The sequence below is a fragment of the Pleurodeles waltl genome, chromosome 3_1, assembly GCF_031143425.1.
Source record: "Pleurodeles waltl isolate 20211129_DDA chromosome 3_1, aPleWal1.hap1.20221129, whole genome shotgun sequence".
Lineage (NCBI taxonomy): Eukaryota > Metazoa > Chordata > Amphibia > Caudata > Salamandridae > Pleurodeles > Pleurodeles waltl.
The window spans coordinates 958,701,695-958,729,366 of NC_090440.1; the positions used below are offsets into that span (position 1 = coordinate 958,701,695).

The 27,672-nt window shown below is 45.2% G+C and overlaps 1 protein-coding gene across 3 annotated transcripts in view; it reads left to right on the top strand.

The window, feature by feature from the left end:
* Nucleotides 1–27,672, top strand: part of INPP5B (inositol polyphosphate-5-phosphatase B) — a 738,051-nt gene that overhangs the window by 660,833 nt on the left and 49,546 nt on the right. For all 3 annotated transcript variants that reach the window (XM_069223977.1, XM_069223978.1, XM_069223979.1), the window contains one exon: nucleotides 9,225–9,352. In XM_069223977.1, the coding sequence (XP_069080078.1) occupies nucleotides 9,225–9,352 (128 nt within the window). The remainder of the gene's footprint in view (nucleotides 1–9,224; nucleotides 9,353–27,672) is intronic.

Here is a 27,672-nt window from a genome sequence, read left to right on the forward strand (position 1 = left end):
GGAACGGAGTGGCACCTCAGTTGGCAGATAAAACAAGACCACTGGTTCTGGAGGGGGCACCATTTCCAGTGCTTGGTCCTGGGGAGGGCAAGGCCACAGTCTCTCAAGTGGGTGACTTGCCCACATGCTCTGGAGGGGGCAGCATGGCCTGTGCTTGGTCCTGGGGAGTGCAAGGCCCAGTCTCTCAAGTGGGTGACTTGCCCACATGCTCTAGAGGGGGCAACATGCCCTGTGTTCGGTCCTGGGGAGTGCAAGGCCACAGTCTCTCAGGTGGGTGTCTTCCCCACAGGTTCTGAAGGGGGCATTGTGCCCTGTGCTTCTGATCCTCAGGAGGCTGGGGTTGGTGGGTGTCTAACCCACTGGTTCTGGAGGGGGCATCGTGCCTAGTGCTCTTGATCCTGGGGAGTGCGAGGTCACAGTCTCTCAGCTAGGTGTCATACCCACAGGATTTTCAGGGGGCAGGTCGCACAGCAGCACATGGAGGCAGGGCTACATACTGTCCGCCGGCGGTGACAGCTGCTCAGTGGTGGTGGTGGTGGTGCTGCTGCTGCACCCGCTGGTGGGGGGAGGCTCCAGCCCATCCCCTGCAGCCTCAGATGGCTGCTCAGTGGTGGAGGTGGTGGTGGTGCTGCTGCTGCTGGTGGGGGAAGGTGTTATTGTTTCTGTGTGTGACATAATGTGCATCGGTGGGTTGCCCTCTTTGTATTTGCCCTGGCAGCTTTCACTTGTGTACACTGGTGTATGGTGGGATGATTAGTTCTCTCTAGTGTGCATGCTTTAGTGATAGGTGTCCATGCAGGTCTGTGAGTGGTGTCTAAGCATTGGTATGGCATGCAGGGCTTGGCATTGGGATGAGTGAGATGTGATGGTGGGGGGTGTGGGATGTGGTGTAGTGATGGGAGTGAGGGTGGGGGTATGTGATGGCATGCAGGTAGGGAGGTAGTAGTAGTAGTAGTAGTAGTATAGAGTTGACTTACTAGAGTCCAGTCTTCCTGCTACTCCGGCCAGGCCCTCAGGATGCATGATTGCCAATACTTGCTCCTCCCATGTTGTTAGTTGTGGGGGAGGAGGTGGGGGTCCACCGCCAGTCCTCTGTACACCTAGTTGGTATCTTGCTGCAATCGAACGTACCTTCCCCCGTAGGTCATTCCACCTCTTCCTGATGTTGACCCTGTCCACGATCCTCCGCCATAGCTCCATCTTCCTAGCAATGCATATCTGTTGCACCTGTGCTCCAAATAGCTGTAGCTCTACCCAGATGATTTCCTCCACCATGACCCTTTGCTCCTCCTCTGAGAATCTGGGGTGTGTTTGTGGTGCCATGGGTATTGCGTGAGTTTTGTAGGTGAGGGTGTGTAGGGTAATGTGTTGGGGTGTGTTATGTGGGGTGCGTGGGTGGTGTATAGGTGTAGGTGGAGTGTGGCTCTGGTTTTGTCTGTCTTGTGCCAATGGTTTGTAGTCGTAAAGGGTTGTGTTTAATGTGGGTGGGTGTTTTATAGTTATGTGGGTGTGGTGTGTGTATGGGTGTCAGGTGTGTTATTTAAATTGATTGTAGTGTTGTTTTGTATGTGTGTGTGTGTATTTTGAGCACAGCGGTATGTACCGCCAATGGTTTACCGCCATTGAATGTCCACCGTGGTGATTCGTGGGTCATAATGTGGTGGGTGTTGTTCTGTTGGCGTAACGGTGTGGGTTTGGATACCGCCAGTTTATCACTGACCTTTGGTGTGTCTGTGGCTGAATAGTGACGGATTGGTGTGTGTGTTATAGGCACGGCGGGATAAAGCAACACTGAGGCTCAAACCTGGTTCCCCCAGCTCCAAAGTAGTCCAATCGGGCTGTTACGCCACACCCTCTTCCCTTTAAGGGTAATAAGCTAACACTGAAAACATGCTGGAAATTGCTAACAAGAATGCAAAATGAAATACATATGAATATATAGAAATAAAATATTGCTGTCATGCTGTAAATTGACGTTTTATAAAGAATAATGAAATGAGTACTTACCCTTTATCTGCAGCATATCCTCAGCGTTCCCCAGTCTTGTGGCTCCGAGGGCGAGGTCCCACAACCACTGCCTTAACCAATCCAGTAGATGCTCTCACGCTGTTGATAATGTTGAGCCACATGAGAGAAATGCCAGGATTGGTTGAAACTAGCTGGCTTGGTGCCCCTATAGACATGGGGGGGGGGGGGGCTGTGTCTGCTCTCTTCTCAGCTGTCTAACACATTTCAGGTTGGAGAGGTTTAAAGCGCACATATGGATGGCCATTACAAGAGAGACACCGAAAACAATATCCACACTTTAAATTGAATTGGCCACCACCCCTCTCTGCTGCCAATCAGCAGCAATGACCCGTTGGCCCTGCCCCATCCACATGATCGATTTGTGTTGCAGAGTAAAAAATGAAATGGTAATAAAATCATTTTATTACAATTTTGTCGTTCACGCTTTCTGGGGGGAGGGGGATGTTGACGCTCCTCTACCATTATGGAGGAACCACAGCTGGGTATGGGGGTGGAGTCTGTAGAACTGGCATAGAGCTGGAGTACCATAGGATACTTTATCACAAAGTACAAGTTGTTGAGTTGGTCACAGGCAACCTGTGAGCTTGAATGGGTACAATGCTAAAAAGAAAAAATGCAAGCATGCCAAAATATTAAACTTGAAAATGCACTGTGTCGGTGAACAATAGGATTACAGTACTTTCTGGTACATCACAGGTTGACGTTTGACGGGAGAGGCCTTGAGACATGTTTATGTTCAATGGTGAACTATTCCAATAACCGAGAGAGGGACTGCCATGGGAACCTGCTTCACCCCCAGCTATGCGAACTTGCATATGGACTGGTGGGAAGAGCAGGTTCAGCATGGCAGTATGATGTAGGAATGGACAGAGAGAATCCTTCTGTAAGTGAGATTTATAGATGATTTCTTTGTATTATGGAGAGGTGGTGAGAAATCAGCTAGCTATAAATTTGTGGAGACTATAAATGATAATGAGTTGAATTTACATTTCACCACTGATGTGAGTAAAATTGAGCTGAAACTCCTTGATGTTCGTATATTGGTGCAACAATTTAGATTAGTCACCACTGTGTTCAGGAAACCCAGAGCAGGGAACAGTATGTTACATGCACAAAGCTTCCATCCTGATGCTTTAAAAAAAAATATTCCTTTCAGGGAACTGCTAAGAGCGAAACGGATTTGTAGCACTCAGTACTATTTGACACTTCACAAGAGGAAGTGATAACCAGACTAAAAGCCAGAGGATACACGAATGACATCTTATCCCTAGCAAGATCTAGAGTTGCTAGGTTGAAGAGGGAGGAAATTCTCTTTGGAGTAGACCAGGAGAAAAATAAGAAGGGGAAAGATGAATCTAATTTGGTTAGATTCTTTTTAACATATAATGACAGACATTTAGAGCTTAGGATAGCTTTTAGAAAGCATTGGCATCTGATAAGAAATGATCCAGTAATAGGTAGTAACATCACTTTGATACCCCAAGTTACTTTCAAGAGACCTTGGTCTATGAGAGATTTTATAGTAAGGAGTGAAATAACTGATAAGAAGGGGACCTGTCTTAAACCTGTGTCACAGTTTCACAAAATGTAAGAAGTGAAAGCATGTAAGAATGGAAATAATCTGTTAGAAATTAAGACACCTTTTAGGAGAACTATAAGAATAAAGAAATTCCTGAACTGTAAAACGGAATTTGCAAAATATATATATTGACCTCTCCATGCCACAAGAAGTAGGTGGGGAGAACAATCCTCCCAGTCCTCGAGCGCATACTCCAAAATTTACGAGCAATTGGGAATAATGATGGCTTCTTTCCAGTTGCTCGACATTTCTACAATACACATGTAGGGGTTTTCGCCAAGTTATCATATAGTGAGATTGACAGTGTACCTAAGGGACTTGGGGGGGGGGGGGGGAGCAAGGACAGAAAGGTTGCGACAGATGTAATCTAGAAACATTTTAGAGTTGGATACCAATTAACCATTCGGTTTGAATACTGATAAAAAACTCTATGTGCGCCTTTGAGACAATTTCAACTGAATAACAACTACCTACCTGCTTTCTTTTGGTTGTTTCAAAATTTTAAGTGATTTTAATGTTGTATGTATGTTTCCACAGGGGCAGAACTGATGGGCAGGTTTTGTGATAGGAAATGCTGGAAAATAAGTCCTTTATCGCAGTGTGTATACTTCACGACAGGTCAAACTGAATAAGAAATTATCAACACATTGAGGATTAACTATCATGTGAACCAGTGCCCACAGGGACACAATGCTAAGGAATGAGATATGTCAGTAATTATAGTGTTGTTTGATTGATTATGGAATAGTTTGTGCTGTATTTGAATAGTGTGAAATAAGGAGACTTATACATTTTGAAAACATTTTGAAGGATATTAGTGCAGCAGCATTAGGCTATTGGTGAGGCAATGTAATATAAAACATGAGACAATGATTGTTTTGATGATAGTTAAAATTGTGGCCTGTGACACAAACATTAGTTAAAGTAATAGAAAGATAGATACATTTAGTATTGTTTAAAAATAGCGCAGCCAGAATATGGTTATGTTAGTCTGTTCTTTGATGTATATTGTCAATGAATGTGGTAAACAAGAGATCAATTGATCAAACACTGTTCAAAGATGGCACTGCCTGTCTCTCGGTTGTGCCTGTACATTTTTTAATGTTTATTCAATTGAGCACAAGAGGGGTGTGAACATATAGCACTGGGAGTTTTGGCAATCGATGTTGTGACCAAGGCGCTGGTGGTGCCGAAATGCATTGACAGTCTTCTGCCAATAAACTGGATTACACTGCAAGAAACACACAGTGTCAAGCCTTCCTTTTTACCGGTTGTTGTAAAGTTACTGCATTTGTGAGCAGCGTGAGGCACTGTGCCGCGGTTAGGAGTGAAAAGATAGAAATCATTATGTCTGTTTCTCTGTTTAAAAAAAAAAAAAAAGTTTAATGGACATCTATGCTTTGTGTATTCCATCAAATGTTGTTCTTGATTTAGAGTTCTTTAGTGTACCTGGGAGAGGAATGTCTATCTCTAATGGAGTGTTGTGTGACTGGGGGAGTGTTTATTTTGCTCAGCGCAGACTTTTGCAGAAAAACTTGGAGACTTGGGGCCTGAATATGAGTTTGGCAGACCTCTGACCGCAATGGCCAGGCCTGAGTTCCCACCCCTGCAGTCATGATGATCAGGCCGCCATATCATGATGGCAACACTTGCCTGGGAGATTGTCCTCTGCAGTTCCGCCATTACCACAAGGAAGAGCTAGAATGTGGCAGTACAAACAATGGCAGAAGTGCCTGTTTGAGGGTGATCCGCCACAGTTTCCTTCCGGACATATTACGATGATGCCTTCTGCTGGCATGTCCGTGGGGGTTCAACCACCACATATCAGCTGGCAGAAAAGGTAGGAAACACAAACTCACCTATAGGCACCTACACATATCCCGTGCTGACAGAGCCATTACTGCACGTCATGCCACTGCTCCTACTGTTGAAAGCACACCAAAATCGACGCTGTCATGGACGCAATCGACAGTAAGACAAATACCTGCATAGAACAGCCAAATTCTATGTAAATAGACGGACTGCCATTCAAAACATACAAAGGATGTGCCCTGTGCTGAAATAACATACAGTTATACAATGTGCACCTTTACACAACAGCAACCTTTGCACAATTAACACACAGAGCATCGCAACACACTGTACAAAGACATATGTGTACACATCCCAGAAGCAGGGAGAGTGGCCAGTTTACAACAATAGGACACACAACAGCAAATCCCATGCCACAACACACATACAGACTAACTAGCCGTTGCGTACACGCTTTGGAGTGAGAGGAAAACTCCAGTTTTTGTACATATATCTTCGTCACTTTTGCATTACGATAGCCTTTATTGGATTATATGCCGCGATCGGTTTCAGTTCATAGAATTTGCTTGGAGTATTAGGATTATGAAGTTGCTCTTAAAGCCCTGAGGAAGTAATTGCGACAATTTTTCGCACGACGAAACACGTGTTGGCTATTGCTGTTGGGCACATCTCTAAACAATAAGAAGATTGGACTAAAGCTGTTGGCTATTGTTTTTTGGACATTTTTTACGATAAGAAGAATACTGGACCTATCATAATAGACACGGACACTAATACATTGATTTACATGAGTGCCTCGGATATTTAGAACACATACACACCACAGTCAGGCACTCAGAATTTCCACATGATATGTACTGCTGTGACATCACAGTCACACGCATATGGATTTTGGTACAAAGATTTTTAAAAAATACCCTGAAAGGGAAGGAAGTATACATCACCCACGTAGTCTGAGATTGCCACCCAATGTGTATGAACAGTAATGTATCTGACAAACAGGCATAATACACATTGTGACCAACTCATGATGGATGCCCATACGGACATCATTGGGGACCAGGTAGCCACTGACACTGTGTCACACCTCAACTCACGTATGCATAAACTAATTTTTACTACCACAGGAATAATGGCCTTAGGAGCCCCAGGAGAAAATTACACTACATTCAGACACTAGTCTATGTGATCAATGTGTAATTTACAGACCAGAAAGTTTACACACTAGGAAAACCATAGGTCACGGAAACAGACAAGTGTATGGTGCACACATCAGATGGGACACATGTCCACACAAATGGACAAGTAGGTAGCACCACCAGTCCTCTGGGCCTCCATGTGTTGCCTGCTGGCCAGTGAACGTACCTTTGCCCTGAGGTAATTCCACCTCTTCCTAATATCCTCCTTTGTGCGCACAGTGTTGCCCACCTCATTGACCCCATCGGCTATCCGTTGCCACATTTCCATTTTCCTAGTTAGAGGATTGCCATGGAGGACTTGTGCTCCAAACAATTATGGCCCTACTCTGAGGATCCATGACTTTTAGTTAATCTTCTGAAAAACTGGGCTTTTTGGTTTGTGACATTATGTAAAAACAAAAGGGGGATGGTGCTGATGTATGGGAGAAGTGGATGGTGCAAGGGTAAACCTGGGTAGAAGGTGTAGTGTGTGTTGATTGATATGTAACTGTATTTACACGTATGTATGACGTGTAAAAGTGCAGTGTCAGTGTGTCTGTAGCTTTGCTGCTGTTGGGATGGCAAAAGACCACACTCTAGTTTTGGATGTGTTTCATAGTGTGCTGCTTAGGTGTTTCCACTGGCCCAATATGTGTCAGCTGTGTTATTTTTTAACTATCCAATGGGCAGTTTTCTTCTGATTTCATAGCTGCATGCTGCCGCAGTCAACTGCCATTAACTACACGCTGCTGAGGACGGCCATTGGTTGATCGCCACGATCGGCAGCCATTTGTTCACCGCCACTAGGAGTTTGCCACGGGCACTGTGTCGTTGTAATATTGTCGGAGGTTCACTAGGGTTTGTGGCGGTGGCGGAGTACCAACCGCCATCATTTTTGACCGCTGCGGTGCTGACGTGATAACTATTGCCCTGACGGCCAGCGGTTCAGGCTGTTTACATTGTAATACAGCAGTCTATTGGCAGCAGCGTTGGTGGTCTTTTCTGTCCTGCACCGTGGTTCTTTGACAGCCCGACCGTGAAACTCCTGATAGCGCCCTAAGTGGTATGGGTAATGCATTGTTGAGCAAGTGATGGATCACTTCAGAGCATTGATGAATGGAGCGGTCTCTTTGTGATTATCTCCCAGTATTCTTGGTTTGACTTGACTTTTGTTTGGACTTTTGAGCTGAGAAGAGTGAAACGGTATTGAGAAATGGTGAGACTAGTATAGTATGAAAGGTTTGTCAGGTGAGATAATGCTGGGAGGGGAAATTAGTAGCTTGAATTTAAACGGGAACCTCAGTTTTTTAGAACTCTTCATTATTTCTCCTTTGTACATTCAGGGCTGCATGAGCTCTTATCGCAAAATAAAACAAACCCTTATCAAAACATATTTCGATTATTTGTAGGTGTTCTGAGACACATGTAAATAGTAGTATGAGTGAAAGTATAATTATGAGGACCCTGGTCCACACTTGATTTGCAGACGGAGATTTCTGTAACCAAAGGATTGTTATTAGTGCTTGGCTCTCCAGGACCTAGACTGAAAATTCTATATTTTGACAACCTGGCACATTCTGTGCATTCCTTTTGAATTCCTATGCACACATTGTGTTAGAATATTGATGCACTTGATTGGAAATGCAGCATGACATTTCTTGGCTCTGCTAGATGATACTTGGAAAATCAAAGTATTTCACTCTCTTAACATACCTCGTTTATGCTGGACCAATTAAATGTTATTTAACTGTGTGATCAACATCATGGATGTGATAGAAGAAAATATAGGAGCCCAGTGCTCTTGATTTCTTTTATGCCTTGTTGAATTTTGAAGCTAGAAATAGATTTGTAAACAGGTCTGTGGCAGCTTTTGTTATTTACATTTATACAAGTGGTTCATCCAGGTTTAGGGATAGATATAATACTTGGTAAGTCACGTCTGTTAACTAGAATGCATAAAAGAGACTTAGTACTGCTTGTGCTGTATTGTCAGATTATTACTAGAGATAATTATTTTGTGTCTGGGGAGGTTCTGCAATTACTGGTGAAATGATGTGTGTGCTTTCTGGGCACCAGAGGCATCTCTTTGATCATTCCCAGTCCAACTATTTGTTGTTCTAAATGGCTAAACAGATTTGTAACACAAGAGATTTGGGATTTATCACACCAAAGAAAACCAGAAGCTATCCATACATTATGATCTGGTACTTAGTTTGGTTCATCTCATTAGATCCAAGTGATCCAATATCAACTCTGTCTATGGGGTGCACCCATAAGAATGTACGACTTGCCATCCCGTGGGAAAGGTTTTTACTGTGGTAGGGAAAACAAAGGCTTTCAGATATTCAGATTGTGATCATTGCACTGTTGCTGTAGCTTGACATAGTTTTGAAAAATTACAGTCAACGGGCACCTATTGTAAGTATTATATTTATGAATAAAACATGAATTCAGAAGCTAGAATCCTGACATTTTATTACAAATGGCTTGTCATTTTATTTTTTAGAAATGTCTTCTACTCATGGATGCGTGTGTAAATGAAATGGAAATAATTAGAAGGCTGCGTGTGTCACCCTTATATTAACTTTTATATACCAATTAAGTTTCTTTAATTACACTATACTCAGCTGGCAGCAATCATTCTATCGCTGAAGCCTTGTTGCTGTTCTTGGAAGCACTTCCAGAGCCTGTCATCTGCTATGAGTTTTACAACAAATGCTTGGAGATTGCAGGAAATAGTGCAATGAGTAAAGAGGTAAGTCATGTTCTTTTATGAGTCCCAAATCAGGTTTACATTGAATTTATTGTTTGTGTATTTACAGTTTCACTATGATGAATCATCACCCGTCACGTATCTATAATAAAGTTCTCATGTTTTACTGATTCGTTTTTTACTTGGCTCTGTAGTAGATTAAGTATCAGGGTTTAATCACGCGATCACTGGAGCTAGAAATGTGTGATCATGATCAACTTCCAGAGCACCAGTATCTGTCAATCACCTGATGTTACTGTGACTCCCTGAAGCCTGTGGCAATTGTTGTGCAGAAGTAGAAAACTCAATAATATACTGTAAGTTCAGCAACCCTCAATTATTCATAAACGCATCTGTTTGTCTTGTCTACTGTAGAATAAGGTATATGCTCCCTCACACAGGCATTATTGCTTGTTGGGCAACAGGAAGTAAAATAACCTCTGCTTTTGTGGCTGAAATGATTTTCAAGTCTAGTTCAAGTAATAGTATGAGTTTTACATTCATATGCCCAGAGAAACATTTGGAGCAAGCCAGAATTCATGGAAATGAGAAAGGGGATGTTCTATACTTTCCGTTGCTGAGTAGCAATTGCATAAAATGATAATCTGATAGAGACTCCTAGCTGTAGCTGCAGATTCCTTACCTTTGAATGTCCTAGGTGACAGACTGGATCCAGAAACTTTTGCCTCTGTGCGCAGTTGAGTGGCTTTGTTTGGTTCTCTGCAGGGTTGTCGGCATCGTTGGCACTGGAGGTGGCATTGCAGTTACCTATATAGGCGCCACCCAGGCGCGCAGACATCAGCTCTTTTCTTTCCACACCAGTTAGCACTGATCCAGAGAAGAGTTACCCCTCTGTCGATTTTTTGACAGGATTTTTTCAACATTTTGTTGAATATTTTTCAGTGTGTCGAGAATGTCACCCAGAAAGGTAAAGTTTAAGCTGTGTGGCGCCGGTGATCATGCCATGTGGGGTACGCACCTGCATTTTGTGTGCTTGTGGTGTCTCGAACATGACCACAACTTGAAGTCGTGCTCAAACTGCTGGACATTGGCACCAAAAGCTTCGCGGGAGCCGTCCCTAAAGCTGCCTGCGACCTGGCCGTCAACACCCCATAATGCGACTCCTAGGAGGTCTCGGTCCCGATCAAGAAGTAGGTCACAGGACTGCTCCAGGAGCTCCAGGTGCTCTTCATCACACTCGACGTCCTTGGTACACTCGGGTGATGAGGCACAAGTAGAAAAATAAGTCTTTAAGGACTTCGACATCACCTCATTCGTCAGTCAACATGATGAGTGGGGAACACAGTTCCAGGCACGGTTCAGCAAAGCCTTTGCCAGGTCTAACTCCAACTCCGTGCTTCCCTCCAGTGGGGAGCCGGAGTGAACCCTGCTCAAATTGAAGATTTTAACAAGGCCATGTTCTGCATATTCGAGTAGGCTGAACCCTCCAGAGTGCCTTCAGGCCCTGGAGGGTCAGAGAAGACCTCATGAGGTTCTGTGCCGACTGCTCTGGCGTCGGCTTTGATTTGATAGGATCTTATAGATTGTTTTGCTTTACACTTCAGAATAACAGAACTATGCACTTCAGGACACTTTAGGGCACAACGTGAAACAATCACTCCTTTAACTTGTTAAACATTTTTCCCCCTTCGAATCCTGCAATCGACTACGCCAAAATGTTTTGCTTCTACTAATGACCGAGCTGACAACAATCTCTGGAATGTACATCTTAGTTTAAAGAAGACATTTATTATTACTTCACCACGAGGTTCCTGAGAGAGGAGATTAGTAGGTTGGAGGCACACATTTAAAAATAGTCACAGCAATGAAAGGAAAATATATCAAAGTGATTCTCAATTGCAATGTACATAGCAAATATATGTGATTATATTATAACATAACTGTCAAAGCAAAAAAAAAAATCAAAATTCATCACCGTAGGGCCTATCACTGCTCGTCATCTTTCTCATGCCAACAAGTTGATGACTCCTGTTCAACTGCGAGAAATAGATTTTCCACCCTTTCGGGACAGTTCAGGCAGCTGACTTCCACTCCTGACTGAAGTCTCGGAAAATTTCCCTCGCTGCTGCCAGGGACACCTTTTATAGATTAATGAAAAAGCCTGCTGAAAGGCCCTTCCCTCTAATAGTCAAAACATGCTGGCTATTGTAGGTCAGAGTTGGAAGAAAACAAGCGTTGAAAGTTGGCCAAGTTTTCAAGGCTGTCTTTCCCAAGTCTGCACTGGAGAAAAACACAAAATATGCACTTCCTTATCATGCTAGTGTTTGGTGAAAGAAAATACGAAAAACACAAGCTAGGTTTACCATGTGGAAAAAACACAGCTCATCTACAATGTCTCAACTGCAATGTCTAACACCACGATAAAGCCATTAGGCAGCTAAACTGAACACAAAATGTAATGTCTACTGGTGAACACTGAACAACTAATATGCACAGTTGTGAAACACAGAGTCATTGGTCAAACATCATTATTTTCACCACAGGGATCCGATCCAGATTGGTTATGGTCGTGCCAACGCAACCTTCTCTGGCACCAATCCTGACTCCAACACTCCAGGCACCCTCCGATTGCGCCCGCACCATTCTCCCTGATAACTCGAAGTTGGATAGTTATCGATCAACGCTCTCCTAGTGAGAATTTGGACTGGTATGAGGAGCTAGGAGATGCCAGTGAACTGGACACCTCTCCAGATACTGGCTTGCTCTCTCCATCCACTGTGGCTCTGGAGACTGGAGCATCTTATACAATGGTGGTGAAGAGGGCAGCAGAGGTCCTTGACCTCGAACGTCCCTCGGTGGTGGTCAAGATTAATCTCTTGACTGAAGTGCTATAGCCTGGGGCTTTCTCATCCAAACCCCTGTTGTCCTTTAATGACGCACTGACCAATGTCCTACTGGGAACTTGGTCCAAGCCCAGCACACGAGCTCCTGTGAACAGGACAATTGCCCACCGACATCACATTGCCCTGGGTGATCCTAACTTCCTCAGCCAGCATCCCACCCCTGAGAGCTTGGTGGTCAAAGCCTCAATTTCCCATGGCGCATTCCCTGCTGCACCCCCGGACAGGGAATCCAAGAGGCTGGACACACTTGGGAAGAAGATGTTTTCTTCCGCCAGCCTGGCATTACAGTTGGTGAACACCCCATGCCTTTTGGGACGTTATTCCTATATCCTATGTGCAAGTGCTGCCCCAGGTCCCGGAGGCCTGGGCCATCCTCTCCCAAGCAGTAAGACGGGAGGGTCTTTTGCTTTACTTTTGACTGAGCCAAAATACACACACTGAAAGGAGTTGAAAAGAGTCTCTGGAATGCACTTCTTAATCTGAAGAAGACATTTATTTATAGCTTTTCACAAGGCTCGTGAAGGAAGGCTTGAATAGCCAAAAGTGTACTTTTAAAATGTGCAACAATGAAGTAAGGCCATGTACAAAGAATCTTCAATCTATAAACAGAAAATATATACATGCAAGGATACAAACACTTATATTTTTATATGTATATATATTCATACACAACACAAAGCAAATAATTAATAAAAATGCATCACTGTTGGGCCTGTCAGGTGCTTCATCTTTCTCCTGCCAGCAAGTCGATGACCCCGTCCGACTGAGAGGAGAAAGAGAGAACTCCACCCTCACAGGAAATATATATCAGGCATTCGACATCTAAAATCCTTATTGAGGTCTCTGAATCCCCCACTGTCGATCTGGGTCTCTTTTATATTTTAAACAAATGAGGAATGAGCATTCTGGAAAAACCTCTCCTGCTGCGCAAGAAGTATTAAAAAATGCTGTCTCTTTAAGGTCAGGCATGAAAGAAACAGGATGGAACTGACCAAGCCTAAGCTGTTCCCTGCTGTGCCATAAACATCAGTCTAGTACATCCTTATCATGCTGACTGACTGACTCCTCCACATTATGTTCTAGCTCTTCAGTGAGAAATGAGAAAAGAACACGTAAAATAGAAAATACGTTGCATAACATGTTTTTTACGGAAAACTACTCATACCTTTAACGTGGCAGTGAAGCTAAGGCTAAGCTGGATACAAAATGGAGTCTGTAACTGCTGATCACTAATGTGACGGTGGACAGATAAGCCAAGTGCAAAGTGGTGTGACACGAAGTCGGTGGTCAAAATACAAATATGCAACATGAAGTCAGTGGTCAAAATACAAATATCACTACATAGGGGTTTTTCGGATATGACTAGTTAACGGTGGCCTTATGGTGCCACACCTGGCTGAGAACATCTGGCTTTTCGGAGATGTCCAGGCCACTCTCATGGACATGCCCGTCTTAATCTGAAGAAGACATTTATTATAGCTTTTCACAAGGCTCGTGAAGGAAGGCTTGAATAGCCAAAGGTGTACTTTTAAAAACGTGCAACAATGAAGTAAGGCCATGTACAAAGAATCTTCAATCTATAAACAGCAAATATATACATGCAAAGATACAAACACTTATATTGTTATATGTATATATATTCATACACAACACGAAGCAAATAATTAATAAAAATGAATCACCGTTGGGCCTGTCAGGTGCTTCATCTTTCTCCTGCCAGCAAGTCGATGACCCCGTTCGACTGAGATGAGAAAGAGAGAACTCCACCCTCACAGGAAATATATATCAGGCATTCGACATCTAAAATCCTGATTGAGATCTCTGATCCCCCACTGTCGATCTGGGTCTCTTATATATTTTAAACAAATGAGGAATGAGCTTTCTGGAAAATTCCCTCCCACTGCGCAAGAAGTATTAAAAATGCTGGCTCTTTTAGGTCAGGCTTGAAAGAAACAGGTTGGAACTTGCCAAGCCTAAGCTGTTCCCTGCTGTACCATAAACATCAGTCTAGTACATCCTTATCGTGCTGACTGACTGGCTCCTCCACGTTATGTCCTAGCTCTTCGGTGAGAAATGAGAAAAGAACACGTAAAATAGAAAATACGTTGCATAACATGTTTTGTACGGAAAACTACTCATACCTTTAACATGGCAGTGAAGCTAAGGCTAAGCTGAATACAAAATGGTGTCTATAACTGGTGATCACTAATGTGACGGTGGACAGATAAGCCAAGTGCAAAGTGTTGTGGCACGAAGTCAGTGGTCAAAATACAAATATGACTACAGGGTTTTTTTTCGGATACGATTAGTTGACGGTAGTCTTATGGTGCCACACCTGGCTGAGAACATCTGGCTTTTCGGAGATGTCCAGGCCACTCTCATGGGCATGCCCTTCGACGAGACTTGTTTCTTTGGAGAGAAGGCAGACTCGTCGTTGGAGCGCTTCAAGGACTTGCGGGCTATGGCCAAGTCCTCGTGCCTCTCAATGACACCTTCCCCCTAGTCTGCCTTTCACCCCTTTCGAGCCTATGGAAGAGGAGTGCCACTGAGCCAGCCCTATGCCACCCACCATCCTGCGCAAGCTTCCAAAGCTGTGCGAGGACATGGACGCGGTGCATTCAGACTCTGTGGGTCTGGTAGCCAGATGTCAATAACCCCGCGACAGCTGCAGCCTGTAAGCCCTCCTAGCCTGGTTCTGCAAGACCGTGGGTGCCCAGTTGGAGGGAGAATCCAGCATCATCTCCTCCACTGGCAGTCCACTACATCAGACATATGGGTCTTGCAGATCATTTGGAGGGGCTACTCCCTACCCTTTCAATCCTTTCCTCCCCTAATACCTCCAACTCAAGAATGGCTGGCAGAGGATCATCTGTCTCTGCTCCTAGTGGCAGATACCAGCTCTCTTGACCAAGAGAGCTATAGAGGAGGGTTCCAATATCAGAAGCAGGGCTGTAGCCACGGGGGGCTTCACGGAGCCTGGCCAGGCCTTAATTTGGTCTGCCCCCCCCTAATTGAAAGCAAACTTTGAGCTTTCATAATTAAAAACAACTTTAGTAAAGTCTATCCTAACCGTCTGCGGCTACGCACTGCTTGCCTAAACTGTACTGAAGATGAAAGAACGTTCAGCAGTCAAGTCAAGCAAGACAATGAGTTGGGGTGACAGCAAGAGGAAAGGTGGTTTGGACCTGCTAGCTTAAATTATCTACTCAGCCAGCCACCAGTCAAATGCATAATTTTTGCTGCTTATATTTAATTTTCTTATTTGGATGTGTGAAAGCATTATGGACCACGAAAATGCAGTTACAATAACATAAGAGTGCCTGATTATGTTTCTGCAGCACACCTCAACCAGGCCAAATGCATAGTTATTAATAGTGCTGCAGAGGCACAGGGATGCAAGAGCATGAGGGACCTTCTGCATTTCAAGTTTGACAGTATTTTGTTGCATAAAGAGGCTACAAAGGACTTCTTTCCTTGCTAACAATTAGTGTCCTGGGCACCGTGCTTGACACTGAGTTAGGCATGCCCCAGCCAGCCTGTACATACACTGCAGCACCAGTGCCCCTAGAATGTCTTACTTTGTTTCATCCTCCATTTTACAGGAAGGCAAGTCAGGACTCCCAAGCCGGCTTGTTTCGTACAGGCCATAAGGTGTAAGACAAAACTCTCCAGGTGTGTGATGATGAGTGAGATTAAGAACGAAACAGTCCAGCAAGAAGTATTCAGTAAATATTTACCCAGGATATTTAGCCAAAAGCAAATTCAAATGACTCCTTGATTATTTGATACTATACTACATAAGGAACACTACTGTAACCAGGCCTCTCTAGTGCGAATAGTCTCTCACTAAATTGAGGAACAAAATAGAAAAGGTCGGATTATATAGTGAAATACTGAGCAATGTTATCCTTTGCAGAAGTTTCATAGTCTGTTCATGGTTCTGTCCAGCATTCTGTTTGCACAAATATTTTGTGGTTCTACAGAGTGTGAAGAAAAGTAGTCTAAATGTGCATCAGTGATACCAATAAATGTTAGTTATTATGTTGTTTGTCTTATTTTTGTCACCACTCAGATTGGTTGAACGTGTGCTTTACGGTTCTGGATCAACTTTCTGTATGGTTTCAAAGCTCCCAAAAGTGTAACATGGGCAGCTTGAAGGAGCTGTTCCTTGCAGTATTTTGTGGCTCAAACTTCAGATGCAGGTGCTCCTAGTCCAACATGCAGCATATACTGTAGTGTGCTTCAACCAGCAGAAAATCCAATCATCAAAGTGGCACCTACACTCACATCTTCACTGGCAAGTGCACCAGTCCATAGACAAACTTGCATCAGTAACTTTGCTCACCCCACTCACATCTGCAGTAGCACTAGTAAGCCCACTCACAACCACACTGACAGCAGCACTTATATTGGCACTTGCACTACTAATCTCATTTGCATCTCCACTCATGCTGGTACTTACACCAGTAGCTTCACTTGGATTTGCAGTAAGACATTGCACCAGTAACCTCACGTACCTGAAATTATACCTGCTTTGGAACTTGCACTCACACCCACAACAACACCCATACTTCTGCTGGCTCTTGCCCACACATTTGCACTAACACATACTTACTGGGTTGCTTTCATTTTCAGTGGTATGGTACATTTTTCCGCAGGATCATCCGTTATTGAGGTGTCTATCCAGTGTCTAGCTGATACAAGGCACCAAATACATTCATTGTTTTTGTTCTAAGTATAATGTAAGAGCAAAGACTTACGATGCTATGGACCGATTTTTGATCCCACAGACTGAAATTGATTTGCAATACACTTTGCAAAATGAGGTTGTTTGGTGTTCTCTCCAGAAGTGTACCCACGTTTTAGAGTTAGTGTGCCACTAAATAAGGACTGAGTCAAAACTAGGGAAGAGTAGCAACCCTTCATCTTCCATGTTCAGTCATCAGAGCAATCAGAGAAGCTTCACTAAGAAGGAAAGCTTTGGCGTCTTTCTCATGACTCGGGTCACTCACTGTTCTGAACTCACCTACTCCATAAAATCGGAACTATTATTCAAGTAATCAAAATGGTTCAGATGGACACTGTGAAATCTATAAAGCATCATTAGAGAATCAGTAAGTTGGACAGTGATAATTTCATTTGCTGGATTTCAAGTGAGGATTTCTCAACTGCTTGCTGACAAATGGTGTGATCATGGAGCACGTATTTGTTTTTTCTTGCATGGTTAACTGGTATCAAGAGTAAATAGCAAAGACAGAGATTGAGAATCATTACTGTGTTATGGGACTTCGTCATCCAGTGACAGCGGTGGTCTAGATAGCCGTTGTCTATGAACTGTTCCCCTTTTAGCCATAACAAATATTCCTAAACATGCCTGAATGAAAGTGACCACATAAAATTGCAATTTGCGACCATTGTTTTTCCTAGCAGTGAAGATTTTTTCGACCTGACCTATGTACTAATTCCAAATTGTAATGAATCATATTTAGAGCTACCTCATTAATATTTTTGAGGTAGTTTGCAAATTGTGACTCAGTCTGATTGGCCATGATCATGGGGATGGTGGTATGCAACAGTCTACAGGCCACCATGTCTCCAACTGCTTTTTAAATGAAGATTTTCTTTATAAATTAAGTCTGTTTTCCTTAAAGGAAACATGGCTGGGTTTTTTTGTTTTGTTTTTACTTTTATTTTGGGAAAGGTTTGTTTGAAAGTTTTCAGTGGTCCCCTGCACCACTGCCTACTTCCCAACAAACCTTTATTTTTTATTCTCACAGGGGAAGGGTTCTCACTGGGAACCTTTCCTTTTGCAAATGGGATAATACCCCACCTTGGAAGTCAGTAAGTTTTTAATGTTTTGTAACCGGATTTCGGATCTAAAACATTGGTGCATCTCATACCACTTTAGTATTTGGAAGGGATGCCACAACACGTCCTTTCTACTACAAAACCAACAAGGAGTCACAAACCCATATTAGGAGTTAATCAAATGTTAAAGTCTCCTAAAATGGGTTTAGTACATAGTAAAAAAAAATATTTTTGTGTTGGGAAATGGCAATTTGGACTGTTGATGACTTTAAAAAAATGTAGTACACCTGGCCACATATTTGCACAAGATGAGACAATAACACTGCAATAAAAGTTTACTTGTTCACAGGCTCTTGACTTAACAAAATGTAGTATTGTGGGAGAGCAAACCAAAGACTGGGTGCAGTCTTCAAAGATGTATAATCCCATGTGTGTGTGTGTGTGTGTGTGTGTGTGTGTGTGTGTGTGTGTGTGTTGGAGTAGCAGTCTAGTTTTCTTATCACACACTAATACAAACTGTAAGCATTATTCTAAGTTCTTCCAATCTTGCAAAAAATAAAGAGGACCAAACAAAAAATGAATAATTGTCGAAGCTGACACACTTTAGTCACATTCAGAGACCTGGATTAAAAAACATCCCTTCCAGTTCCAGAATTTCCAGCTTGCACACTAGATCACACTTGATGTGGGGTTAGTTCTGATGGCAAGGCACAAAGAAGGCTGCCCCTGAGGAAATGCCTCTGTGTTGGGGCCAAGTCTAGATTTTATTGCAGCGTTTATTAAGAGCATTTTTGTTCAAGTGATGCAGGTGGGGCTAGATGCCATATTACCTAATACAAAAGCTGAAATCTGGAATGGCTAAAATTAACCCACCAGTCCACATTATTATGGCTGTAGTGTAGATGTCTGCCGAACCTGCTTAATTGTCCACCTTGTTAGGGTTCCTCACAAATTTTATTTTTACTGTACTTACTATCTACATAATAATAAGCTGGTGAGAAACAAGTAGGCCTATTGTCTGGTTTCTGGGGCAGAAAATGGTTACAGGGCAGAATTCTGTGTGGGTACTATAATTTACCACTGTTTTTTCGGGACCTAATATATTGTTAGCCTACTGTTGAATAATCAGATTACTCCCATTGACACTTGTTTTACTAGGTAAAATGAGAGCAAGAAGTTAGGGCTAATACCAGGAAGTGCAGAAGGAATTGCACTCAGATACAATATGATGGGGTAATCACACTCGATAAACCACTGAGTTATATAATGATAGGTGAGCTATTGTTTAGTACCAATAAACTCTTCAAGGTGAATGTGCATTTTATAAATACATAATTATGTTAGAGACTAGGGGCTTGGTTTAGAGGCCAGAATGAGATGAAAACTCAAAATGTAATGCTTCTTATCGTCCATTCCCCACCAAAAAATCTGATGACTCGTGGCACAAAATGACCTGTGAAGGGATAATGTAATGTTGGTAGGTGAGACTTTATCAATGTCCACTACACAGCCCAAATCCATTGTGCACAAGTCTAGTCCGTGCCCTGGAATTTGCACTCCTTTTCTTCAGATGCCCGTTAAGGATTCATATTATCTAAGTGATTGGTGTAGTTAAAGAATCCTGATCCTTGCTAACTCTTCCAGTCTGGCTACTATATTTTTTCGAGATTCTGCACCATTTATGCAATTTACAAGGGAGCACTCCTAGAAGAAACCCACTCTCCCTCTGAAAAGGAAATATTCTTTGTGGTATTTGTCATGTGTTAAAATGAAGTTTATGCCTATTGTAAGGTGAACAGAATAAAAAAAATGTAATAGGACCAAAAAACATCTGTTTTTAGACTTCTAAGAGTTCAGCTTATAAAGAGTGCGTCAGTTCCTTATACAGTCTCTGAAATCTCTGTCTTAGGCCAGACAGGTGGACAGTGTGGTGACAGTACAAGGTAGGTTTTTTACCAAACATTTGCCTTGTTAGTTCTATTATACTAATTTCACAGTATCTTGGGAAGAACATGACCACCCCTGCCTTTGTATAATTCGTTTGAAGTAACATTCACTTTTGATGTTGTTTAAAATAATGGAAATGTTCAGGAAAAAACACTCTGAAATTAGTGAAGAGCAAAAATGTTTTGCAGGGTTTGAAATCTCACTCATATTGGAGCATTTTCTCAATTTTCCAGAGATTGAACAAAATGTACCCACCAAAACTCTACCTTTCTTTAATTATTAAATGGGGGCATGCCCCAAAACATGTTCTTCTAGTTACGGCCCCGATCAGAAGTAGGTAGTGGTTGGTATTCCCTCTACTATCTGATTCCCAAAAAGAACAAGGGTCTTCTTTCTATTCTAAACCTTAAGAAATGAAGCCTTGCTGAATAGGAGTGCAGTACACCCCAGCATGGCAAGGAGATGTCACAAGAGGCAGATTATCGTTGCCACATTAGGAAAGATGAGACCTCTCTGGAACCTTTTTCTGTTTCTTTTCCACAAGAGAAGAAAATCTGTCTAGCAGAGAGCCTTTTCTCCCTCAGCCAGCACTTTGGCCCACAACAGATCTAAAAAAGTGAAAATTATTGAAGGTCTCCAAGGGCACTCTGATGCAAGCTCAGTTTTTCCAATCTTGGAGTGGACATTCAGCAGCAGATCCAGGCACTTAAAAAACTTGGATCCTTGAGCCTCTTCTTCTTCTGTCCCACCCTTTCAACTTCATTGTATTACTTTGTAAAGGCAAATACTGGCAATGATTTCTTTGAGAGTGCAAAACATTAAACATTTTATATCCACCACATCTGTGGTCTGTCAAAGTGGATACAAAGCGTTTGCACAGTATATACCCTTGTGGCCAACTTTTCCGCTTCTTCTTTGACTCCATTCCTTAGCATCTAGCATTCCCATCTTAGGCGCCATTTGTGTTCCTATTTCCTGGGACTTCTCATACAGAGGCCGACTTCTTCCGTTCTGGGTCTTTCTCATTTGCTGAATGTCCCTACATTCTTTTTTTTTTTTTCTTTTTTTTTTTTTAAGGTATGATGCAGTTTGAACACTTGCATAAATCTTAGATCAGGGCCTCATGAAGACTCATATCACTTATTACATGCTTCAGGAGTCCATAGTGATGAAGAAGCACCTCATTTTAAGGAGGCCATGCTGGCTTCAAGTCACATATTCCATCCGACCCAATTGCAGCATTTGAAGAAGAGCTGCTATTTGCCAGCACTCTAGATATGTCCCTGGGTACTGTCAAATAATTCTTGTGTTTGCCACCTCTCTGGAGCTGTTTCACAGACATTTAGCCATACCTAAGACACAAGCTAAAGTACTGGTACTATGCAGTCCTCTGGACAATGTTTATATGTATGTTTAATTTTATATAGTGCAACTTTAACCCACCTAGGCTACTCTGGTGCTAGAGGATAAATGCTGAAAGCAGTCACTTAGGAAAGGTGAATAGCCAAGTTTTCTTTTTGTTACCGAGGATGGAAGGTTGATTTCTGATTGGTTACTAGGAGGGAAATTATTCCAGTGTTTATTTTACTGACTGGTAAATTATAGGCTGTGTATGTGAGCTTTGTAATTATGGATTTAGATTAGAGATGTGTCTTAGGATAATGGCCAACAATTTGCTCTTGAATGTGGATTGAGCCATTAGTTTGTAGGGCTTGATAACTTCATGTTCGGCAACAGCAAGCCAGTAGAGAGAGCAGCTATGTCCTGAGATTGAAGAGTGTAGATGAATACCCAGCAACAGCCACTCAGCACTGTTCTGAGTACGCTTAAGTGTGTGTTTTTTTTTAAAAACACTTAGGGGGTCATTCCGACCCTAGCGGTCATGGACCGCCGGGGACGGAGGAAGCACCGCCAACAGGCTGGCGGTGCTTCAGGGGCAATTCTGACCGCGGCGGTAAAGCCGCGTTCAGAAAAGGGAAACCGGCCGTTTCCCGACGGTTTTCCCCTGCCCCAGGGAATCCTCCACGGCGGCGCTGCAAGCAGCACCGCCATGGGGATTCCGACCCCCTTCCCGCCATCCTGTTTCTGGCGGTTTTCACCGCCAGACACAGGATGGTGGGAACGGGTGTCGTGGGGCCCCCTGACAACACCCCATTGAGATTTTCAGTGTCTGCAAAGCAGACACTGAAAATCGCGACGGGTGCAACTGCACCCGTCGCACACCAGCAACTCCGCCGGCTCCATTCGGAGCCGGCTTCATCGTTGCTGGGGCTTTCCCGCTGGGCGGGCGGGTGACCTTTTGGCGGTCGCCCGCCAGCCCAGCGCGAAAGTCAAAATGACCGCCGCGGTGATTTGACCGGGGTGCGGTCTTTTGGCGGTCACCGCCTGGCGGGCGGTGCCCGCCGCCCGCCAAGGTCGGAATGACCCCCTTAGTATTTGAAATAAGGGGTAAACAGTTGTCCATAAACTACTCAAGAGCCTAAGCTAAAGTCTGTTTTGTAAGCATTTATGTAGTTGAAGATAAAGAGAATAGCAGTGGTCGAAGCAGACCATTGTACTTGCTTGGACTACAGTTTTACAGAACTAGATAAGAAGAGGGAAGTCTCTGCAAAATTAATCGAAAATAACAAACAACCTGAAAAGGAGACTCCGGTGATATGGCCCAAAAAGTGAAATGGCTGTTAAAGACTATGACCCTCATTGCAACCCTGGTGGTAAAACCAGCTTTCCGCCGTGCAGAAGACCGCCTACAATACCAAAACCTACACCATCACGCCAACAGGAATACGCCCACAGTATCACGACCCACAAATCAAAATACACACACACTAACAAAACACAACCACATTGGACAATTCAAAATACACACACCTGATACACATACACATGCCACACCCACCCAATCCAATATAAAGCACACATGCCCATCACCCACAAACCCTTACAACCAGAAATTTGAAAGAAGGCCAGAGAGAGAGACTACACACACAACACCAGCATCCACAGACACACTACACCATCACTCATACAACATCCACGCACCTCAAACAACACACACCAACACATCCCCTAACACATCACAACAGACACCACCTCACACATCACCCACACCACATCATGGCAACTCAAAGACACCCCAGAGGAGGAGCCCAGGGTCATGGTGGAGGAAATCGTCCGGGTAGAGCCACAGCTATTCGGATCACAGGTGCAGCAGACATCCATTGCAAGGAAGATAGAGCCATGGCGCAGAATTGGCTACAGGGTTAACACAGTGGGACAGCATCCAAGAACACAGGATGACATCAGGAAGAGGTGGAACGACCTACGGGGGAAGGTACGTTCCATGGTATCCAGACACCAGATTGCTGTACAGAGGACTGGCGGTGGACCCCCACCTCCTCCCCCACAACTAACAACATGGGAGGAGCAAGTCTTGGCGATCATGCATCCTGAGGGCCTTGCAGGAGTAGAAGGAGGACAGGACTCAGGTAATACAAATCTTTACTACTTTATCCCACCCACCCCACCTGCATGCCATCACATACTCCCACCCTCACCCTCACACCCATCACCCCAACAACCCACAGATACGCCACTAATACAACCCACACATCCCAAAACCAAGCCCTGCATGTAACACCAATGCATGGACACCCATCCCCAAAGCATGTCCAGTAGAGAGACTCACTCATGCCCCCAAATCACCAATCACACAAGGGCCAAACCAATAATGCAAGCACAGGAGTAGAGGGTAACTCACCATTGCACAAGATGGCACACACACATACAATAACTATGCATTTACACCCCAACAGGACCCCTACCCAACGTCACCGGACAGGAGGTGCCAGACATATCCTGCCCCCCCATAGAAGAGGCCCACAGTGACGGCAGCAGCTCTGCACGCCTAGATCAAGATGACCAGCCCGGCCCATCAGGGACCTCGGGAGGCACAGGATAACAGGGAAGCTGGGAGGACTGCTGTGCAACAGGGGGAGGACAGGCCCAGGGAACCGACACTCCAAGAGGCACTCTCCAACATCATGGGAGCTTACCACCATTCCCAGGAGACCATGGGCACAGTACTGGCCAAGTTTCAGGAGACCCAGCGGCTGCAGGAGGAACACTACCTGGGGATCAGGGAGACTTGAAGTCCATCAACACCACCCTGGTCACCATTGCAGGGGTGCTGGCAGACCTTCTCAACACGAGAAGGGACACAGTGGCACACCAATGGGCCCCTGACACTAGCCTGGATGATGAACAGCCCTCCACCTGAGTGAAAATGACAGGCATATGCTAGCTCCAACAATAGTATGAGATGTGGGAAGCAGTTATATCTTCTTACCTGTGTCTCACTGGAAGAATTGCATGATGATGTTGTTTCGGTTGTCGACATCTTCTTCTTCTGACTCCTCTTCTTCACTGTCCACAGGCTCCACAGCTGCCACAAGACCACCATCTGTCTCATCCTCCTGCAGAATAGACACCTGGTGTTGCAGAGCCAGGTTGTGCAGCATGCAGCAGGCCACAATTATCTGGCACACCTTCTTAGGTGAGTAGTATAGTAAGGCACCTGTCACATGGAGGCACCGGCATCTGCCCTTCAGGAGGCCGAAGGTGCGTTCTATAATCCTCCTAGTTCACCCATGTGCCTCATTGTAGCATTCCTCTGCCCTTGTCCTGGGATTCCTCACTGGGGTCTGGAGCCATGACAGGTTGGGGTAACCAGAGTCACCTGCAAATATCGAGGGACAACTGTTAGACACACACTAACCCTTAGGTACAACCCCATGCCCAGACACCACTGTCAACTGTGTTGGGACCTTGGCCTCACCTATTAGCCACACACGGTGCCTCTGGAGTTGCCCCATCACATAATGGATGCTGCTATTCCTCAAAATGTAAGCGTCATGCACTGAGCCAGGATACTTGGCATTCACATGGGAGATGTACTGGTCTGCCAAACACACCATCTGCACATTCATCGAATGGTAGCTTTTCCGCTTTCTGTACACCTGTTCATTCCTGTGGGGGGGAGGGGTACAAATGCCACATGTGTACCATCATTGTCACCAATGATGTTGGGGATATGTCCCAGGGCATAGAAGTCACCTTTCACTGTGGGCAAATCCTCCACCTGAGGGAAAACGATGTAGCTGCGCATGTGTTTCAGCAGGGCAGATAACACTCTGGACAACACGTTAGAGAACTTTGGCTGGGACATCCCTGATGCCATGGCCACTGTTGTTTGAAAAGACCCCCTGGCCAGGAAATGGAGTACAGACAGAACCTGCACTAGAGGAGTGATTCCTGTGGGATGGCGGATAGCTGAAATCAGGTCTGGCTCTAACCAGGCACACAGTTCCAGGATTGTTGCACGATCAAGTCTGTATTTGATTATGATGTGTCTCTCTTCCATTGTCGACAGGTCCACCAGGGGTCTGTACACCAGAGGATGCCACCATCTCATCACCTGCCCCAGCAGACGTGCCCTATGGAGGAGAACAGCGAGCAGAGGGTCATCCAACACTGAGGTATCACAATGTGTTATTTGCTGAAACGTTGGTAATTACCAATGTGCTGGTATCTGTCTGTATTCCCGGCCTAGATAAGTGTGACGCAGTTTTTATCCATCCGATGTGGCCCCCTGAAATGGCGGCTGCCTGGCCTGTAAGGTGGGACAAGGGGAAATGAGGTAACTGTGCTGGCGTTGTACACCGCCGCGGTGGGCGGTCAAAGACCGCAGCGCAATTCAGCATTGGCTAACATTGGGCCTTATGGGTCTCAGGAGCCAATGACGATGTACGCCGGCAGTGACGGGTACGCACCGCCGCGGACGTGACCACCATTTTCTATCTGTTCACTCACTTGATACCTGACCTTCAACAGGAGAGGACCTACACTGCAAGTGCTGCTGTGACCTGTGTCTGGAAGCGACGATGGCTACAGTGTCTGGGGAAAGGGCCCCTGCCTTCACTTCGGAGGAGTTGGAGAAACTAGTGGATGGGGTCCTCCCTCAGTACACGCAACTGTACAGTCCTCCAGACAAACAGGTGAGTACACTGTGAGCATGCTGCGTGGGCAATGCCTGTTTTAAGTGGTGTGGATGGAAGATACATGGGGGGGGTGCGGAGGCCTGCATGTGCGGATTGAGAATGTATGTGTGTCAGGGCATGTGTGGGAACTGGTGGGTAATGAGTATGACGGTCCGGACGGGTGAGTAATTTCCTTTCCTCCTGTACCTTTCCTCTAGGTCAGCGCCCACCAGAAGAAGGGTATTTGGCGTGCCATCGCCAACGATGTCTGGACCCTGGGGGTCTACCACAGACGGAGCACCCACTGCCGTAAAAGATGGGAGGACCTGCGCTGTTGGAGCAAGAAGACGGCAGAGGCCCAGCTGGGGATGGCCTCCCAACGTGGAAGGGGTGCCCGTCGATCCATGACCCCCCTGATGTACTGGATCCTGGCGGTGGCCTATCCGGAGTTGGATGGGCGCTTGAGGGCATCACAGCAGCCACAAGGGGGTGAGTACACTCTCATTCAGCTGACTCTGCGCGCATTACGAGGTATCTGGGTGGGGGAGATGGGCAGTGGGTTCGCCTAGGCCAGGGCGAACTTGGTAGGCAAGGTCCCTTGTTAGGCAGGCTCTGTGGCACCCCAACCCCACTAGTGGTAATAGCCATCTACACCTAGTCAGGCTCCTGTGAGTTCCAGGTGTGCAGCAATTGGGCTTGGGCCTCGTACCCCATGGGCATGTGAATTTGCCAACAACTGTTAGTGCATCACGTAGTGGAGAGGCCTGCTCCCTGTGTGTTGTGTCCGCCAACGGTAGTAGTGTTGCATGCACTGAACATGGTTTTCTTCTGTCTTTCCCCCCCTTTTTGTTTTGTCTCCCTGTTCTTGTGTGCAATAGCATTGTCTGGCAGAGGAGCAGTGGCACCGGAGAAGGAGGGAGCTGCAACCCACTTGACCCTGGAGGGGGAAGCAATGGAGTCTGAAGCCACCAGTGGGACGGAGGGGAGGGGAGGGGAGCTCCACAACGGGGACAGGAGCATACACCAGTGACAGCGACTGCTCCTCTGATGGGAGCTCCCTTGCGGTGGTGGGCACCTCTGTGCCCACCGCATCAACAGGTACAGCCGCCACCCTCCCAACCAGCACTGCCCTCCCAGCAGCCCCTGAGCGTGTGTCTCGTGCCCGCTCACCCAGGAGGGTGGGCATCTCCTTCGCCCCAGGCACCTCAGCCCCTGCCCCAGTCAGCCCTGCTGTCCTCAGAGAGGAGGCTATTGACCTCCTGAGATCCCTCACTGTTGGGCAGTCTACCATTTTGAATGCCATCCAGGGTGTTGAGAGGCATTTGCAACAAACAAATGCATACCTGGAGGGCATTCATTCTGGGCAGGCAGCCCAACAGAGACCATTTCAGGCTCTGGCCTCAGCATTATTGGCAGCCATTGTCCCTGTGGCCATCCTTCCCCCTCCAACTTCCTCCACCCCGACCCAATCCCCTGTACCTCAGCCTATCCCAAGCACACCATCAGACCAGCATGCACACTCATCAACACACAAGAGTGGACATGCCAAACATAAGCACCACACATCCCACAATCACTCACACACGCACCATCCCCATGCAGACACAGCAACATCCACTGCCTCCATTGTGTCCGCCTCCTCCACATCATCCTCCTCCTCCCTCCC